At 36.0% G+C, this 19,575-nt stretch overlaps 1 protein-coding gene across 9 annotated transcripts in view; it reads left to right on the plus strand.

Annotated features, from left to right (window-relative positions):
• Positions 1 to 19,315, plus strand: part of MEF2C (myocyte enhancer factor 2C) — a 131,566-nt gene extending 112,251 nt beyond the window's left edge. For 7 of the 9 annotated variants that reach the window (XM_079331442.1, XM_079331447.1, XM_079331450.1 and 4 more), the window contains 4 exons: positions 4,668 to 4,840; positions 7,002 to 7,131; positions 8,617 to 8,752; positions 14,547 to 19,315. In XM_079331442.1, the coding sequence (XP_079187568.1) occupies positions 4,668 to 4,840; positions 7,002 to 7,131; positions 8,617 to 8,752; positions 14,547 to 14,868 (761 nt within the window). In that variant the 3' untranslated portion in view covers positions 14,869 to 19,315. The remainder of the gene's footprint in view (positions 1 to 4,667; positions 4,841 to 7,001; positions 7,132 to 8,616; positions 8,753 to 14,546) is intronic. The other 2 variants (XM_079331448.1, XM_079331449.1) reach the window with 1 other exon arrangement.
• The last annotated feature ends 260 nt before the right edge of the window (positions 19,316 to 19,575 follow it).

The raw sequence follows: 19,575 nt of genomic DNA on the forward strand, positions 1-19,575 counted from the left end.
AATTTCATTACCTTTTAATTACTATTAAGAACAATTACCATTCCTCCAGAAAATAGGAAAATAAGTGAAGCAAACAGTGAAAAACTGGGTGCAAATTTAGCAAATTTTATATTGATTCATTCATACATACTTAGAATACATATTTTGAAGTGGAGATAATTTGTGGAATAGTTTGCTCTGGTGATTATACATATTAATTCCCTATTTACAATTCTTTTTGAGAGGCTTGGAGGTCAGTCAAAACGTGAAATATGCATTTAATATAACCAAATAAGAAGCAGAAATTTTCCATGAAATCCAATATATATATGGCCCTTGGAAGAAATATGAAAGTTTTCACAAATAAAAGCATACGCTTACTGGAAACTTGAAATGAGCATTAATACATATTAAAATTCCATTAAGAATTCACAAGTTCATTTTGTCTTAAAATTAATCCCAGGTTCCTAAGGATCTTGCAAATTCTCAACCCATATGGTCAGTGAAAAGCACTAGAATAAACAAATGAGAGATCAAATAAAGGACATACAAATTGTGTGTCTTTTTTTTCATTCTTCCACTTTAGGTCTTCAGACTGCCAGAGGATTTTTCATTCAGTATATCTCTATATCTTTGAAATTACAAAAAAAAAGAAAAAATCAATAACAACAAACCAAAAAAAAAAAGCAAAAAAAAAAACCAACAAAACAAAACAAAAAAAAACCTAGGAACATGACAGATTCAAAAGTTCAAGACATCAAAATCTTAAAATTTTTCAATTTTTCAAGACTTAAAGACTTTTGAATTATTAGAATTATTTTCAAGAATGTTGATAGATAAGGAAAAAAAAGTCACCCTTTTCTTATTTGTGTTACCTTAACGTGTGGAAAGCTTCCTGGCTGAAATGCTCAATATAGATTTATTGTCCTGACTCAGAATATTAAGAGTGGCAGCCACTTTGCAACCCCTATAACACCAATGACCAAAACTCCTCTAAAGGTATGTGTGTTACTAATAGGGGATGTAAAGACAGAAGTAAACTTTGCTCTCTGTTCTGTCCTGATTAAGCTTGTGCCCTTCTAAGATCCTAAAAATCTTAACATTTCAGATTAAGATGTTTAAGATGGTATTACATGAATTTGTAGCACAGTTAAAATTGTAGTGTTTTATTATTAAAAGGATTTTTAAAAATAATTCCTCTTGATTGAATAACTATTAGTGTACAAAAAAAAAAATTGAAAAGTGATATTACAGGGATTAATCATGCAATCTGTACTTGGATGGAATTTGTTCTACAGTCAATAGAACTTGTCACTAAATTAAAAATGGGAGAGTATGGCCAAGAGGAGTGCTCTGTGCTCAAAAATCATTTGTCTTTACATTCTACCATTAGACCAAATGCAAAGTCTGGCACTGCATTTCATGACACATGCTGCTCCAGTGGGTTGTCAAGAAACCAGCTCTTTCCTGCAAAAAATATTTTTACTCTTACATGTGAATGTAGCAAACAGTACAAGGAAACATACTTTTTAATGAAAAACTTGTTGAATTAAAAATGCAGTAATTTTTCAAATTTTGACATATGCCCCTTAAAATTTGTGCATCCACTGTTTTTATTTTCATTGTGCCTCACAGAATACATTTGTAATATTTAGAAATGTTGTATTCCATAAAAAATATGGCTTTTAACTGAGTAAAAATGCAAAGCCAACTTGTTCTAAAATCCATCTGGTTTTCATTTTCTTATGATCTATAATCAGGAAATCCATTCATACACAACATATAATTTTTGTGCTTTCAGGTGGATAGTGGATGAGATGTTCTGCACACAGTCACATCTAAATTGATAATTGTCCAGAGTGTAATTTTAAAGTATAGCATGAAGGAAAACTTCATTTGTACCTTAGAAATCTTATACATTTGTTTTTCCTCTGAATGTGAGGCCAATGTCTTTGGTCAATTTATCTGAAGGTAGGACAGCTGCCTCAGAGCAGGCCACAGCCCTCTTGAGTTAAAATTTACACAGTTTAAAAAGCTGGTTTATGTGCAGACTCTTCTTAACTTTAAACCACATGCATCCATTCATCACTGGTTTCCAAATGATGGGTTTCTGTACTATTGGTTTAAGGTCCACAGTCTTACATTCCTGAATCCTCATTATACCAAAAGAGTAACAGTTTGGTCACTGGAAAGAGGAACTGTTATTATATGGCTCCAAAATGCTAGCAGCAGGCATAATATGCCATGAACAGCAGAAATCTGCTAGGAAAGAAAAGATTGCAGTAGTTTTTAAAAAGAATTTTATAATTTTGAAATATAAATGTAATCACAGCTCAAACAATTTTACATCAATAAGGATCAGATGAATGTTTCTGAATAATAAAGTTTTATACAGAAGCACTCTTTCCCCTAACGTTGAATAGTATATAATATTAAGTATATCTTATGTAGGAAATGGAAATTCTTTCTTGTAAGGTGATTTATTCTCCAAAAATCTCAAGTAGAAACAAACATATAGGATATAGTGCATTCCTTTTTGCTATATATCTTAAGTCCTATGTCGTAGAATTGAAAAGAATCTCTGCTGTTTCAAACATTGCCACTCTGAGCAAATCCTTTCCATGTGATAGATTTCATAGGCAGTTTTACAACCTGCTGATAAAATATCTTTTGTATTAAACTGGCACCATATTTTTGCTTCAATTTCTTCTGTTGATCACTTCATGCATTGATTTTCAGTACTCAGTTTGTAAAAGGTGAACTTTTTAAAAATACAGTGTGGTTTCTGGTAGAAAATACTGTTGTATATTCAGAACACCTCTTTTAATTTCTCTGCCTGTAGTTACATACAGCATCATTAGAGCAGAATAGGTAGCTCATCTATGTTGAGAACAATTTTTAGTTTTGAGAAAAAAAGCCTACTGGTACAAAATGGAAAATTTTTGACAGCACTCTGCTGAGTTTGCTTGGTAAGTCTAAAACACATTCGAGTAACTAATTTTGTTTTCCTAACTGCACAATGTTATTAAGGAAATAAACAACAAGATTAACTGTGAAAAATATTTTAGTGCAAGATCTGCAAAGGCATTTTAATACAGAATATTAGAAGTGATCTCAGTGTTCTTAAATTTTCATCATATAGCAAAGACTTGGAGATCATGATAGTAAAAATTGTGAGAAAAAACAAGCCAGGACAGATCAGTGACTAAGGTACCTGACAAATATAGAATTCAAAATGTTCTTGATAATTTTCATAATGTGCCATAATCCCAATGCTCACAGTTCAGGGTCTTCCAAAGCAAGAAGTGATGTTTTTATATTTAATAGCCTTTGACAGATTTTTTTCCCATGGATTTCCTGATTTGATAAGTACAAGTAGCTGATGTGCTTGAGGATTAAAAACTTGAAGATCTTAGTCATGCTTGGACAAACTTCATTATCCTAACCAGAGGAGCAAAATTGCTGTCACATACTGTCGTTTTTATGCCCACCTCATAGACACTATCTAATTTAGTTCCATAATCCATTTATGTTCTTTAGGGCTATAAACTCAGTTTCACGTTGGGGGCTGGGGGGGAAGGGCTGAGGTACTGTGGTCTCCATTGACTTTTGGAAATTTGAAGATCCAGGGCTTCTGACCCAGAAGACTCTGCCACACTGACTAGTTTATCTTCTCACACAAATTTTAGGCTGTGTGTTGCAAATCATGAAAAAAAGCTGGGCCCAGAATATAAAGTCTTCCCTAGTGTTTGTTTTTTTGCTATTTATCCATGAAGGTTTTCTCTTATACTAATATTCATGCTATTCCCCTCTATGGCTGGGCAGTTTCTGTACCTCTGTTGAGACTATGTAGACAGAATTTCAACATCACATTAAAAAGTAAGGTTTTCCCCTAGATTTTATGTGGGTAAGAAGTGAAATTAGGCTAATAAAATAATGGAAGAGTAGGTCAGTAACCATATTGACTCATAGTTGTCAATGTAATGTGGTGAGAGAAGAACACTTCTTTCTAAAAAAGACAAAGGAAGAATTTGCTTGTCAGAATTGCTCCTGGGGCCTGCAGAAGACAGATAGAGATGAAAGATATAGTGATGTTTTCCAAATAAGGTTATAATCTTGCTCCCATTGACTTTAGTGTTTACAGAACCAGGTCCAAGAAGTGTAGTGAAAAAGAGCCAAAAGAATTTATGAATCCTTCTGGTCTTCGCCTTTTGTGGAAATTATAGCCTTCCTATACTCCCCCTTTGTTTAAAAGCAAAACAAAATCATGACCTGCAAAGGGCTGAGTCAGGAAAGGCAAAATCTTCTGTAATTGTCAAGAAAATACAAAATAGCTTTGACAGTTTTTATGCCCTTAAATTTTCTGACTTTCTTGGTTGTTGTAAGGCAAATGTCAGATGTTGGCTGCTACAAGGGCACAGCATATTATGCTATATACCACAGTGCTGTAAATAAAATTGTAGTGAGTTAATTCCAGCACATCACCAAGATGTCAGCAGCCATGAGAGAAAGCATTTGAAGACCAGTTGTTCCAAATATGGCACATGTTGTATTTTCCTATAGATACATGACACAGATATCTGCCATGAGTTTTTGATTTCACAATTTTAGAAGACCTTAAAAGATGCAGTGGGCTTTATCAAACTTCTTTCTCTCTTTTCTTTTTTTCCTCTTTTTTACCTTAACAGGAAATGGATATGGCAACCCCCGCAACTCACCAGGTCTGCTGGTCTCACCTGGCAACTTGAACAAGAATATGCAAGCCAAATCTCCTCCTCCAATGAATTTGGGAATGAACAACCGTAAACCAGACCTCCGTGTGCTTATTCCACCTGGCAGCAAGAGCACCATGCCATCAGTGGTAATGCACTTTCAAAGCTCTTCCTTTTATCTCCTTCAGATAATAGTCATTTGGGAATTTCAAGGCTGGCTCAAATCCTTGATTGTTTGTTTTTTCTGACTAGGGCTTGACATCAATCTGAGGATGTAGGCTCAGCCTCTTTGACTGCTTTTTTGAAGTCTTATTTACTTCCTACCTTTTGTCTGTGTCCTAACCGTGCACAGTCTAACCTTCTGCAGTCTCTTTCCCAGTGGAGTTTTTCCTGATGTTGCTACAATTTAACCCTGAATATTTCTAACCTATTATGTTTTTCTTAAATATTTAGCCACGCAGACTCTTAGCAATTGGCATATTAACAGTAATAAATTAATTTGAGCCCTATCACTGTAAGCTCCAAATTTGGTAATGATACGAGGTAGTAAATAGAACAAAAGGAGTATGGAATTTTGGTATCTCCTGCCAGGACTAGTGAAATTTAGGCAATATAATATACTAGAAGGCTGAATTGGGAAGGTATCATGCCCATGTTTTGTAATTTTCAAAAGTGAGTTACTGTTTCCAAGTAAAGGTGTTTTGAGTGATTTAACATTAAAAGTGAGCATAACTTAAAATATTGTAATTTAAGTGATGCAGTTTTCCATTTTGTAATAAACTTTATTAAAGCAACTTCCAAGCTGGCTTCTTCAGCTCAATACAAAATAAATTAATAATCAAACTAAAACCGCCCATAAATGTGATGCCACCTCCTAAGTGAAAAAGTGACAAATAGTCCTATAGGGCAATGCTCAAAGTTGATCAAGGCAGTGACAAGCTGTCTGCATAAAATTATTTAATCCAAACCCCTTGAAAATGTTACTTTCCAAGAGACTGTAAGTGATCAGGTAGAACAAGACAGACTGCAAACAATGGGACTGTGGAAGAAAAATATGAATTCTTGGAGAAAGTCTTGTGCTGAAAACTGGGCAGGTTGTTCCTACAGTTGAGTCAAACATTCCGTTAGGAGGAAAAATAAGAGATCTATGAGGTGTTTTTTTTTCCAAGATATGCTCAGAAGGTTTTTAATTTGCTGCCCCTATGATACAAAAATATTCCCTAAGCTAAAACCTGCATCCTGGTAAATAATTATATTCACTAATTTTTAATACTCCTTTCCTATGCAATCAGTCTGAGGATGTTGATCTGCTTCTGGTAAGTGGCAATGATGTTCATCTTAATAACAAAGAAAAGTTATTTTTTATTATGTAGGTACAACGTTGGTTGAAATAAAATGGTAAATACTATGTTGTGAACAAAAAGGTCATTGCAATTTTTAAATGTAGAAGGCCAGGTGCAGTTGTTGCACATATTCAAATTATGCATGCTAGAACTAAACTTGGTTTTGGTGGTGCATGGAAAACATGTTGATAAAGATGGTGCAGCCTAATAACATCTTTTTTGGTGGCTCTCTAGCCAGCTATTCCTGCCACTCACATAATTAGAGTTCTCTAGTGTAATTTTTACAGTGCAGCACCTAGTGACGTGGAGTTAAAGATAAGTGTGTAACTGCTGTGCAATCTAACAGCCTTGAAGGGCTTTTTTATTGCACAAAAATGAAGTAGTCAGAGCTCTGTCTCCTAGTAAGAGTTCAGTGTTCAGCAGTCTGGGGGTGCCCCTCACTTTCAAAACCCAGCAGAGATGGGTTTGAGGGTTTTTCTTTTGCCTTTTTATTTTGCTTTGTGGTTTGGTTTTGGTTGTTTTCTTTTTTTTTTTTTTTTTTTTTTTTTTTGTTTTGTTTTTTTTTTTTTGTTTGGGCTTGTGGGGTTTTTGTTTTTTGGTTTGGGTTTTTTTTTTTTTTGGTGGTAGTTTTTTTCCATATGAGTGAAAAGAAAGACAACAGGAACAGATCTTGTATCTTTCATTAGTTTTTCACATGGTCTGTTCCTCTACCCACAATAAAAGCATCCTTACTAGTTCAGTTACCTAGGAGATACTGATGTAATGGGTTACTATGGTGACAACTGGTCTCTTGAAAGCTGGTAAATGAGAGGGTTGGCAGAGTTCATCAAAGCCACATGTTAAATGATTAATCTCTAGAAATCCGTAACAGCCTGTATTTCTCGTGTGCAAAATATTCCCAGAAAGCAAATACACCCGACTGACTTAAAACTGGTCAATAATATGTTTGTTTTACTTACTTTAAAAGAATCAAAGGATAAATAACTCCCAGTCCGCCCAGTCGTTGGCTACTCCAGTGGTTTCCGTGGCAACTCCAACTCTACCAGGGCAAGGGATGGGAGGATACCCATCAGCCATCTCAACAACATATGGTACTGGTGAGTATGGATGCAGGATGCAAAGGATGGGGAAGGGAGCAAGGTCCTGATAAGTGTCTATGTCAGTATTAGTGGATTAGCTCATGTTCTTCGGGAGAAACTGAAAATTTCATAGCTGTTATGCCTTTGCAGTACATTTGCTTATTCTGTACCTGTCACAAAATTCAGATGCATCTGTTTTACTCAATCTTCCTTGGATATAATATCATGCAGCTGAGTGCTCCATGCTGTCCTGGTTTGAAGAACAGGTGTCTGCCAATAGAGGCAGAAGCTTCTCTTCGAAATGGAGAATGTAAATCCCCCTCCTCCAAATTATTATTATAAATTTGAAATTAAGGGCCTCTCAGGTAAAAAATGGGGATTTAGGAATAACAGTTCTTTACTAGGAAAATTAAAAATAGAAATACAGTACTACAAAGAACAATCCCAACCCTGACAGAGCCAGAATCCAAGCTGACACCCGTCAGTCAGTCAGGGTGTTGGCACAGTCCCATTCAATGGTGGCTGCATCCTCCTGCAGTGGCAGATGTGCTTCAGCTGGAGCAGTGCTCCTGGAGAAGGTGCAGTTTTCCTCCAAAGGTCCAGTGATGATGTGGAAAGGTCCAGCTTTCCTCTGGAATCCAGTGGAAAGATGGATAACTTGCTGTTCAAAATATCAGTTTTTATCTGGGTAGGAAAGTTTTGGCTCCTCCCCTGGCTGGAGCATCTCCCAGTGGGATGATGTAATTTTATCAGTCATGCAATGGGACTCAATGGGCCAGCAGCATATGAAATCTTCCTGGAGGGAGGATGGGTTGTGGAAAAGATAAAGATGATTAGCCCAGCTGGTTTAAAGATGGCCCATTAGCAGATAATATGTGCCAGGAGAAAGTAAATCACTGCCCCACCCGGCTGCAACAAGTGGGGACAGAATCCACATTTCTGCCCCCACCAACCCAAAACACACGCCAAAGCCATGAATAAGCAGCTTCACTATCTCCACTGCAGAGTTCAGTAACTCTGTTGGCTGTCACACCTCCCTGCCTAGCAGGGTGCAGAAATGGAGCCTCGAGGATCTTTGCAGCTCCTGTTGTGCATCGCTGTGCAGGGTGCACACAGAGACACACGGAGCCCGCATTTACAGAACACCCACACTGCTCAGAACCAGGCTGCCTGCTGCCAGGAAGGCTGTAACCAAAATGTTACATTTTTCAAGCCTTTCTGACAGTCCATTTGTAGTTATGGTAAGTTCATAGGCTAAGAATGCTTTAGATCTGCCAGATTCAGTAAAGCCCTGCTAGATTACAGAATAATTATCACTGCATTATTTGCTCCCAAGTTAACGAGTTGAGGGAAGTGGAAGATTTACTTTTTCTGCTGCAAATTAATGTGATTGGTGTAATTAAAATTAAAAGACTTATAAAGTGATGTGAAAATGCTAGTTGTTGTTTAATTGCTTCCTCTTTAATTCTCTCTTAATTATTGTCTTTCTGTTTTCAAATCTAGAATATTCTCTGAGTAGTGCAGATATATCATCTCTCTCTGGTTTTAATACAGCCAGTGCTCTTCATCTTGGTTCTGTGACTGGCTGGCAACAGCAACACCTACATAACATGCCACCATCTGCCCTCAGTCAGTTGGGGTAAGCAATGTTTTCTTTTTATGTTACTGTCCTACAGTGCCTTCAGTCTCCCCAGTAATTGCAAATGTGAAATATGTCAAGATAACAAACCAGAACATATTTACTGCATGGAAAAAGTAGATTTTGCAAAACTGGAACAATATAATTCATGGAAATTTTGCTAGGTAACTGCAATGAAATATTCTGTGTTCATGACATTTTCTCAGCAGTGCATTGTTTATGTTTTAGTTCATATTTCTTTAAATAGCATTTTATTTCAGTACTAAAACCAAACACCTATATAGTGCTGATGCCATCTTTACTATTTATGCTTTTAATTTCCAGTTACTATTGCACAAACATTTACAGTAAACTAGAAAAATTTTTATATTTTTTAATAAAGTAAGAGTTACATAATTAATTGACCTAAGATTAAGCCTTAAACTTATATAATAATCACATACTCCCTTCTGCTCAACTCTGAAATTCAAATTTCATTTACTTGGAGATGATTTCTATGAGAAAATAGCATCATCAGGCCAAAGAACACAAAGCTCATTGTGCTGTGCCTGTGCTGAGGAGTGCAGGTATTCCTGCCCTCTAGTGGATAATTTTACAATATTTATTCCAGTATCAGAGAAGCACAGCTCTCAATCATCTCAGGATCTTTAGAACTGTGAAAATTCACACAGGGAAATCACCTGAACAAGCAAACTCTTGGCTCATTTAATTGAATAGGTGTATGATTTTCAAATATTCTGACATCTGCAGTTTCTGCTGAGTAACACCTTAGCCATGCATTTGTGTGGCACAATGGATGGTTAATGTATGGTTAGACATGTTGGAATTTAAAAGGTTTAGTTATAAAAATAGAAGCTGAAAACAGCAGGAGTGTATTTATGAGGAAAAAATTTAATTCATATGCAATTGAAAGGAAAACCTGTTTTTCAGAAAGAGGTCTTCCACATATGCACTCTTTTTTTCCCAATATTGTTGACACAGTGTGGAATGATTTAATACTCTAAATACGGCTTAGACTTCAAAATTATTATTCTTCTCTATCCAAACACATTTTTTGTAACTTATTTTCATGTCTTTACTGTGTTGATAATTTGGGTTTTTAAGGAAAACTATGCAAATGTTTCAAAGGAAACAAATTTTTTAAACCTCATCTCTGTAGAACTAAGTTATATAGGTACAAATACCATTAAAACATACAACTGAAATACTTGTGCTAGAAAAAATAATATATTTGTCTTACACTTTTCTTTTTGAGTTTGCACTATTTCTGGGGCTGCATTTGGACTTAATATACAACAAAAGCCATAAATTCTCAAATAAACTGAAAGCTCACATGTCAGATATCACTGTATAAACAACGGGTACCATACCATGGAATGTAATAAAGATATTTGGTTAGCCTTAAAAAAAGTATAAATTAACTACACATAAGATATGTCACACATTGTGATCTGTTTCTGATTCATATCACAGAATGTCAAAGTGCAATGGCTGTGGCTGTGGAATACACTCTGAGTTGCTACTCTTATTATTATTATTTTTTCAGTGATTTGTAAGTGAATTCAGCTATGAAAGCTGTTTCACAGACAGTTCTGGAAAAGTCTTCTATCACTTCAGAAAATCTTAAACCTCCATTTTACTCACTGAGTTCTCCATGCAAGAGCATCTGTTTTAACTTTTTGATTACTTCAAAAACTTGAAATTCTGTAGAACACATTGAGTCCATGTCAACCTGACTTAGAATTTGCAAAAAGATTTTAAAAATGAAACAAAATTAAGTCATCTTCACATACTTGAGAAAACACATCCAGAAAGGCTTTGACAACATAAATCTCAGTGCTTAGTGAGGTCATATACTGAAAAGATTTGGCAGCTGTGAGATGCTTGTTGTTAACAGTAGGCTATAAAAAGCTGTGAGAGAACAGTTAATGGAAGAGACATTCCAGCTCTCCTTCAGGTTTTGTTTTTCACTAAAGTCCAAAGGTGAAAATCAGCCCTGCTTCCTCAATGCATGACAAGAATATGATTAGCAGCAGAGTGAGACAGGGTTAGATGTATAATCTTGCTCCAGATAAGTCCTCAGGAATTTCAGTATCCCTGTCAGAACCATCTGGCAGGTAGCTGGAGATCTCTGCAGCCCAGCTCTCAGTGCCTCAAGCTGACTGTGCAGTCAGGAGCCACCTTAGTGCTGGTGGACCAGAGGGCAAATGCAATGGACAGGCAAGTAGAGCTGACCTTCCCTGCCTGTCCAGCTCTGGGCCTTCTGCCAAGCCTGGTGAACTCCACAACAGTGTAGAACCTGCTCAGACACGACTGGGACATTCAAACTAGCCAGACATTTCAACTTTTGGGGTTACAAAACAGAAGAGTGTTGTCCTGGTCTTTTAATTGCCTCTACATGTAAAAAAAAAAAACATATACAAATTCTACTGAATATCTGTCCCTTCCAAAACTTTGGAATTTGGCTGAATAGCACCAATGATTGCCTATTATTTAACATGTACCACAAAGGCTACCAGACGTTAACTGCTGATAACCAGATGGGAAGTCCTTTCCAAACTTCACAATAAATTATCAAAACTTTTTATGCACAAATCCTATGGAATATGTTCTCTTGCATTCACATTTCCTACCCTAAGAGACAATCTTTTCATCTAAAAGTAACATCCACAAGTGAAGTTTTGCTTTCCTAAAATATTAATGCAGGGAAAGAAACAATATTTAATCTGAAGGTGCTTCAGTATAGATAATTATTTATGTTAGATATGTTTCTGCAAACTTCTACCCACATGAATTAAAAAATAATAAATAAAATGCATGAATAATAACAATTATATTGATAATACAGCAATATTATTGCTTAGCTACAATTACTTTTGATTAGATAATAACTACAGCAAGACATAGGAAAAATATTCTCCATTAAACTATTTTTACTGAAAAATTTGAAAACAGTTACATCATGTTTAATGAACTTGTATCAGTTCTGCCAATTTTATTGTTTCGGATAAAAATCATATGTATTTTGGATTGAGCCTTTTTTTTCATATGCCACTACTATAATTAAGATGTTCTAGTAACTCAGTTTCATGCTATTTTCTTTAAATTCCTGCTTTAAAAGTGTAAACCTTAACATGTGAGAGCTAAATAAAATGTCATGATACAGAAAATCATCTAAGTTTCTGGTGTAGATCACCACTTTATCTGAGAAGAGCTTCTCATAAAAATGTTTCAGAAAAGGTAATGAAATATTGCAAATTATAATCAAATAAAAAGATATCAAGTTTCAGAAATACTTTCAGCAGCAAAAGGCTGTGTTTAGAAAGAAAAAAAATGTGAATCACAGTAAGTGCTACGATTTATTTATATTATTTTAATACTGTTTTAAGCCTCAAAAATTGTCTTAGCCTGCCAAAACAATTTCTTATCCTTTTTCAAATGTACAAAAAACAAAATAAAACAAAACAAAAAGGGTGTTCAAAATTCAAATCAGCGTGAAGCGTTATAAAACTCCTGCTAATTTTTATGCTAGGTGATTATGTAATGCTGCTGCTGATTCACAAGGAATCTGAAGAAAGGTTTTAAGAGATGCATTCTCATACTCACTCCTGAGGCACTGTTTAAAAGCAATATTCCAATACAGCAATACTAGCTCTGTATCACTGAAATTCAGTTTATTCCTCTAGATTTATTCCTTTGGCTGCTGTCGCACAATAAAATGTCAGTATGTTCTATGTGAACAAATTTGACTGAATATGGTTATTTTTTGTCTATTTTTATCTTTTTTAATTATCCCCAGCTTTGCAAAATGGCATGTCATTTGCCCAAATCAAACACTTCTAAATCAAATCCCCAGGCTCCACCATCCTTTATTAGGGAACTTTCCAATTTAGCTATAAGCTTGGCATGTAAAATCACATGTAATCCTGTCATACTAAGCTGACAAACTGTGTACTCAGAGGAAGTCCTAGGATCTCCTAAACAACACAAAAATAAAGTCACTGGAAATGAAATGTATATTTGATTATCTTTGGACTTTTTTAACAATTTTTCAGGAAGAGTGGAATATTTCACTGAGTTGGAATGGAAAAGTCTTATATTCAGTTTCCTATATGTGTTAATTTGATATTTACAGAAGCAATATAAAAAAACTATCCTCTTTGAAAAAAGAAAAATGCTACATTTTTTACTGGGAAGGCTATTACTCATGAACTCTGTAACTTAGGGAAGGGTTCATTGCATATTTGACAAATTAGTCTGTATAGAAATGAAGGGTTGATGAAAAAATTGGAGGTAGAGCACCCTGGTTTTGTTTTCTAACAAGATCCATTCATTACTACACACTGCAGCAATTCCTGATAAAAGCAGATTATATTATTCAATATTGAACCCATATAGTTTTATTTTAAATTTACCAGAAGAAAAAGCATTTATCAAAGTAGTAGTAAATGTTAAGTAATATTCAGTTCTCAGTTGATGAGACAGTAGGGAAAGCAGAGTATTTCAGAAAATGAAAAGTCTACACCTAATGTAGCTGTGTACCTGTGTCCTCTACATTCTTAGAAATTTCTTCTACATTCTTAGAAATTCCTTCCAAATCCCAATATTACATCTTCTTACATTAGAAATTCCTGCATATCCCTTTAGATTTAAAATCTTGTGAAGTCAGCAGGTCTGTTGCTCCTGCTGCCTTCCTATCCCTGTATAAATAAGCACTCATGAACAGAAAACTTGAAATTCTGTTTCTAGCATAAGACACTTGCTTTAGCTTAGCAAATTGAAGTAGAACATGATGAGAACTGAATGTTAAGAATTCTGTTTTAACAACTAAAAGTCAGGATTTGCCAGGAGGTGGTGCTTTTGTACAAAATGTTGTGCAGATGAAAGCAATCTCATTTCTCCCATAGACATAAAGTATGTTCCCAGTATTCACTCTCCTCCCTGCCTGCTTCCTCTTTCCTCTAACATTACATACCTAAAAAAAAAAAAAAAAAAAAAAAAAAAAAAAAAAATTAAAAAAAAAAAAAAAAAAAGCTTAGAATACTTATACATTTTACCTTTGAGAAAGTTTCAGCATAGCAGTCTGTCCTCATCCCTCGAGCTTGGCTTTCCTATGGGCAAACAGTGCAGTCCTCCTTCAACTATTCCTCAGGCTCCTTTTTGTAGTTTATTCAAATGTTTTCTGGATTGAATTATGGATTCAAATAGAATTTAAAGATTTAAATCCTAAAATCATATCTAGATCCTTGCCTGCCTGTGCTATTTTGTTGATGTCAATATTAGGACCAGTAATTTTCAACTCTATTCTGAAAAGTACAAAAATTACCAGACCAGATTATTTTTGTTTCTGTTTTGCATCTTAAGTCACATGTCACAACAAAACGCAATAAAAATAGTGGGGTGCATTCAAATTAATTTGATTTAACCCAGCAGAAAGTCCATGCTCCCCCTGTCCCAGCCAACACATACACACAATTATCCGTTATACAGAAACCTGCAGGTGACTGCAACAATGCAAAGGCTCACCTTCCCAAATTTGTGATGACGATTTTTTTAAAAAGCAGAGAGAGAGTGAATGTGAGACCTCTCTCCGAGCTGAGGGCTTGTCCCCCTAAAGCTGACCAGGCTGCTGTGGTGCTGTCACCCACGAAACGCTGCTCTGACCGCAGTGCCCGGTCTCCGCATGCCCTGGAGCCGTGCGAGCCTTTGCGCTGCTGCTTGGTGTGAGTGTTTGTGCATATCTGGGGGCTCCATGCCTCCTCCGTCTGTAACTGGGTTTCCTTTCCTCCTACAGAGCTTGCACTAGCACTCATTTATCTCAGAGTACAAATCTCTCCCTGCCTTCTACTCAAAGCCTCAGCATCAAGTCAGAACCTGTTTCTCCTCCTAGAGACCGAACCACCACACCATCGAGGTACCCACAGCACACGCGCCACGAGGCGGGCAGATCTCCTGTTGACAGCTTGAGCAGCTGCAGCAGCTCCTACGATGGAAGCGACCGGGAAGATCACCGGAACGAATTCCACTCCCCCATTGGACTCACCAGACCTTCGCCGGACGAAAGGGAAAGCCCCTCTGTCAAGCGCATGCGGCTCTCTGAAGGATGGGCGACATGATAACATTATTACCTATTAGTTGGGATTTTTTTTTTTTTTTTTTTCTTGCAGTGTGTGTGTGCTATACCTTAACGGGAAGGGGGAGGGGGGGGGGGGAAGGGTCGATATGCATTATATGTGCCGTGTGTGGAAAAAAAAAAAAAAAAAGTCAGGTACTCTGTTTTGTAAAAGTACTTTTAACTTGCCTCAGTGATGCAGTATAAGGATAAACAGAAATGCTGAGATAAGCTTAGCACTTGAGTTGTACAACAGAACACTTGTACAAAATAGATTTTATGGCTAACTTCTTTTCACTGTTGTGCTCCCTTGCAAAATGTATGTTACAATAGATAGTGTCATGTTGCAGGTTCAACGTTATTTACATGTAAATAGACAAAATGAAAACATTTGCCAGAAATGGCAGATCTTTACTGAGAGAGAAAGCAGCTGTTATGCAACATATAAAAAATGTACAGATGTTTTGACAGACCCAGCAGTTGGGTGGCCATGAATTGATGCTAGAAAGAGTTTGGGTCACCTAACATACTGAAAATGCTCACAAACATGCAGGCATTTTGTTAGAGTATGGCACTCAGTTAAAAAGGATCAAACCATTTCAAGAGGACCATACTTACTGAAATGTTGAGTTCGAGGGCTGACATACTTAATTTTTAAAATTCTGGGTCTGCATCACTTATTAAATAAAAAAAGTATAAAAATATGTACATTACATTTTGCTTATTTTCATATTAAAAAGTAAGACAGAGTTTGCAAAGCATTTGTGGCTTTTGTAGTTTCCTTAAGCCAAAATGTGTTCTTTTTTCCTTGATAGCTTTGCTAATCTTTTAAGCAGTCCTGAAGAAACAAACAAAAAGGACTTTTTTGTATAGAAAGCACTACCCTAAGCCTTGAGGAACTCCATGCTTTGCTAACCAAGATAACTGTTTTCTCTTTGCAGAAGTTTTGTTTTTGAAATGTGTATTTCTAATTATATAAAATATTAAGAATCTTTAAAAAAAAAATCTGTGAAATTAACATGCTTGTGTATAGCTTTCTAATATATAATAATAATTATGGTAATAGCAAAAGTTTTTGTTCTCTTGATAGTGGGGAATTATATTTGTGCAGTTGCACATTTAACTATTTTCTTTCGGTTTTCTTTTACTGGGTATACATTTTACAGATCAAAGTCAGCTGTTCAAAGACTGATCTGTAAACAGTTAAACTTTACCCATGGTGTAACAACTTAAATCATTTTAATGCAGCATTTTACAATCAGTTGGGTGAACTGCCATCCATTGTATATACTGATTAGTTCTTTCATGCTGTTTTGTGCATTGTAACAAGTTAAGGGCCCTTCTATTACTTAATGTCCTGCGTATCCTGTAGTTTCCATGGGTTAAAAGACAAAGTGGTGTAACTTGGCCCTTTCTCATTAATGAAGCTGATATTCTGCCTGTCAGAATTGAATGTGCAGCTCTAACAGCTGTCAGTGAGTGCAGGTAAATACGTGCCGAAGCAGCAGGGGGAGGCAAAGGGAGGGATTGGCACAAAAGTGCCTGTTGTACAGATCCCTCCCCTCTCACAGACATAAAATTCTTAAAGACATCATCAGTTAAAGGGTGGTTCAGAATCAGTTGATTTTCCACAGCCAACATTGGCCATCTGGTCCTTGGTTCTCCTGGACCTCTTGCAGTCACATCACCTCACAGTGGGCATGTTGTTGAGCAACGCTCCCTGTGTGTTTGCACCAGAGCAGGACTTGCTTCAGCACACAGCATCCACATTTTCTCCAGCCTCATATTGTTCCTTTGACTAAGATAGCTTGACCAGAGGGAATGTGTCATTTTCTTCAAGGCCCTCTTTGTCCCTCTTGTACCTTAAAGAGGTATATTCAAGTATTTCAGTTTAATCTTTCTGTTGGAGGGAAAAAGCGTTTAAGCAAAATGTTAGTGCCATAGTAAAAGTGTAATATTTCTCCTTTTTTAAGAGTCCTTCTAGGTCTCAACTACATACATTGACATTATGATGAAGAACATAGCTGCAAAACGTCAGCACAAAGTACTTTGAAGTGAAAATCCACACTCTTTTTTCCACCTTTACATGCAGTTGCTGTGCACTGCTCAGTGATGGAGTGTACCTCTCTGTAGTAGAGAATGATGATCAGACTACAGTGTGCATTAGGACATAGGCTCTTCACTTACCATGACTTTACAGAAGCCTGCCTTACAGGCACGTTCAGCTGTGCAGGGGCTAGTACATAATCTGGAAACTCGTTAAGCAGAACACTGTGCTACTAATGCATCCATCTTATCTCGTGTAGCAAACTGCAGGGTAAACAAAGATACGCATGTTTAAAAATAAATGAATAAACAAATAAATTTTAAAACTCAAAACAAAACAAAGCAAACGGTAACATGGGGCCCACAATCAGTTTTAAAACATAAAAACCCCTGTGTTTTAAGCCACTTTCTTCACCCTCAGATTATCCTGTACTCATATTCTCTTCTGAGAATTTTAAACTTTATTGTGTCAAAAATATGCAAATGTATCACAAATATACCTTGTCATTTCAAGAAAAAACACAATTTTATTAGTATTGCAGTAGAATATTCTCAGTGGGGAAGGGGATTAGGTCTATTGATATATTAAGAATAGCCATATTAATAGTTTACCTTGCGATTTGCCTCAGCAACACATGAAAAAAAAATGAAAGCTATCATATAATGAAAATGCAGTGTAATACATTACTGCAAGTAACTAAGCAGAAAGTAGCGTGAAAAGTATTGCCTGGGCAATTTGTATTAACTCTGACAGTGATTTTTTATATAAACACGAGTAGAACAGAATCACATGGAAATAAATGCCAGTCAGCCCTCTTGTTCCTGCTGCAGAGGGCAATTAACTTATACTGGCAAAATTGTGGGGGATAATGCATATTTGCAAACTGATCTAATGATAAGAAGCACAACTTTGATTGTGAAGTCACTTTCTGTAAACTATAACTGTCTACTTTTCTTGTTCCTTTATCTGTATCTTACCATTTATTGTATTTGCAAAAGTTAATTTGGGTTTATTGTGTGATTCCTTTGTATTTAAGGAGTTTGGGGCAGAGCCCTGAAAGAGTATTAACATTTACTTTACCTTAACCCACGCTATATGATGTTTTAGGCAACATTCTTAATTGTAAGTTTAAACACCTGAAGTGGCATTCTAGACACCTGCAAGTGTTGTTATAGCTAGCTAATCTCTATTAAAAGGTGTTGTCAGTTAGTGTTTAATTGCTGGTGACAATTATATGATATACCCTATCTGCACAACATATTTATTGTATGCATCGAGCCATTCATAGTAAAGCTTGGGTCATTTCAGTGTCTCTCAAAAGCTGTGTTTTATAACAAAATGGCTTATATTTTTCCCAGAAGAGGAATTTCGCAATTTTTAATGACAAGTGTAAAAATTAGCTGTTGCCCTCAGATCTTTTTCAGGTAAAGCTAGCATAAGAATAGAACTCATAGGCTGTTTTCAAGGACGTCAACCCTTTTGTATTATATTTGCAATCCTATATACCCACTTTTATCTGTAGTTTAATAGCTGTTTTGTTTCCCTTCTTCCTTCACCTTAAAGGTAAATGCTTTGTAATTTTTTAAAAGCCACTTGAAACCTCAATAAAGGCTGTTGCCTAAACATGGCATACTTCATCTGTTCCTGTTTGTGCCATCTGCTGTGATGTCGTCAGTTATATGGCATTAATTTCCTGCCACTACAGGTCTCTTGAAGGACTGATGGAACATTGGTGTCTGTTAGAATGCTTCAGACTGTAGATGTAATAAAAGGCTTTTGTTAATATATTTTAACCAAAGATGTGGAGCAATCCAAGCTTTGAGCCACAGACTTTCTGCATCAAAAGTTTCCATTTGATTATTTTCATAATCACGTTTGCATTTCTACCTTCCCTTCTCATACCTCAGACTGATCCGTACCTCAGTTTGATTCAAAAAAAAGGTCAGTTAAGAAAGTCATTTTAAAAAAATAATTTAAAATGTAAAATGCAGTACTAAAGTCTTCTGTGTATTTAATATCAGACCTGGGTTACTGCAGGCATTACACTTGGATTGCTTCAGATGGTTTGTTGTATCCTTTTTTTTTTTTTCTTTTTTTCTTCTCTTTCATGGGGATTTGCTTCCATAAAACAATGGTGATAACAAAATAGCTTGTAAATGGGAGCATACAAGCATTTGCAACAAATATTAAAGTAGAGGCTCACAGCGGCATAAGCTGGACTTTGTCGCCACTAGATGACAAGATGTTATAACTAAGTTAAACCACATCTGTGTATCTCAAGGGACTTAATTCAGCTGTCTGTAGTGAACAAAAATGGGAAAATTTCAAAAGATTCTCCCACTGGAAATAAGGTATAATTTGTATTTTGCAGACAAATCAGTAAAGTTACTGGCTTTCTTAGTGATATGGTGTCTGTTGTGCATTTTTTTATTAATTTAAATAGTGTTCAGTTTTTGCTGTTCCACAATGTAACACGTGAAAGAGTCAGGGCTTTAACTATCAGCAGCTGCCTCAAGGTCCCTTACTGATTATTTGTGCTTCCTTTGAAAGCTAAGCAATATTTTCTGGCACACATCACCCCACCAAGTCAGGGAAACTCCATCGCTGCTCTGGAGTCATTTGGAATGAAGACATCTGAATCTGTCCCTAGCAGAGGAGCTAAGT

Source organism: Erithacus rubecula, assembly GCF_903797595.1.
Source record: "Erithacus rubecula genome assembly, contig: SUPER_Z_unloc_3, whole genome shotgun sequence".
NCBI lineage: Eukaryota > Metazoa > Chordata > Aves > Passeriformes > Muscicapidae > Erithacus > Erithacus rubecula.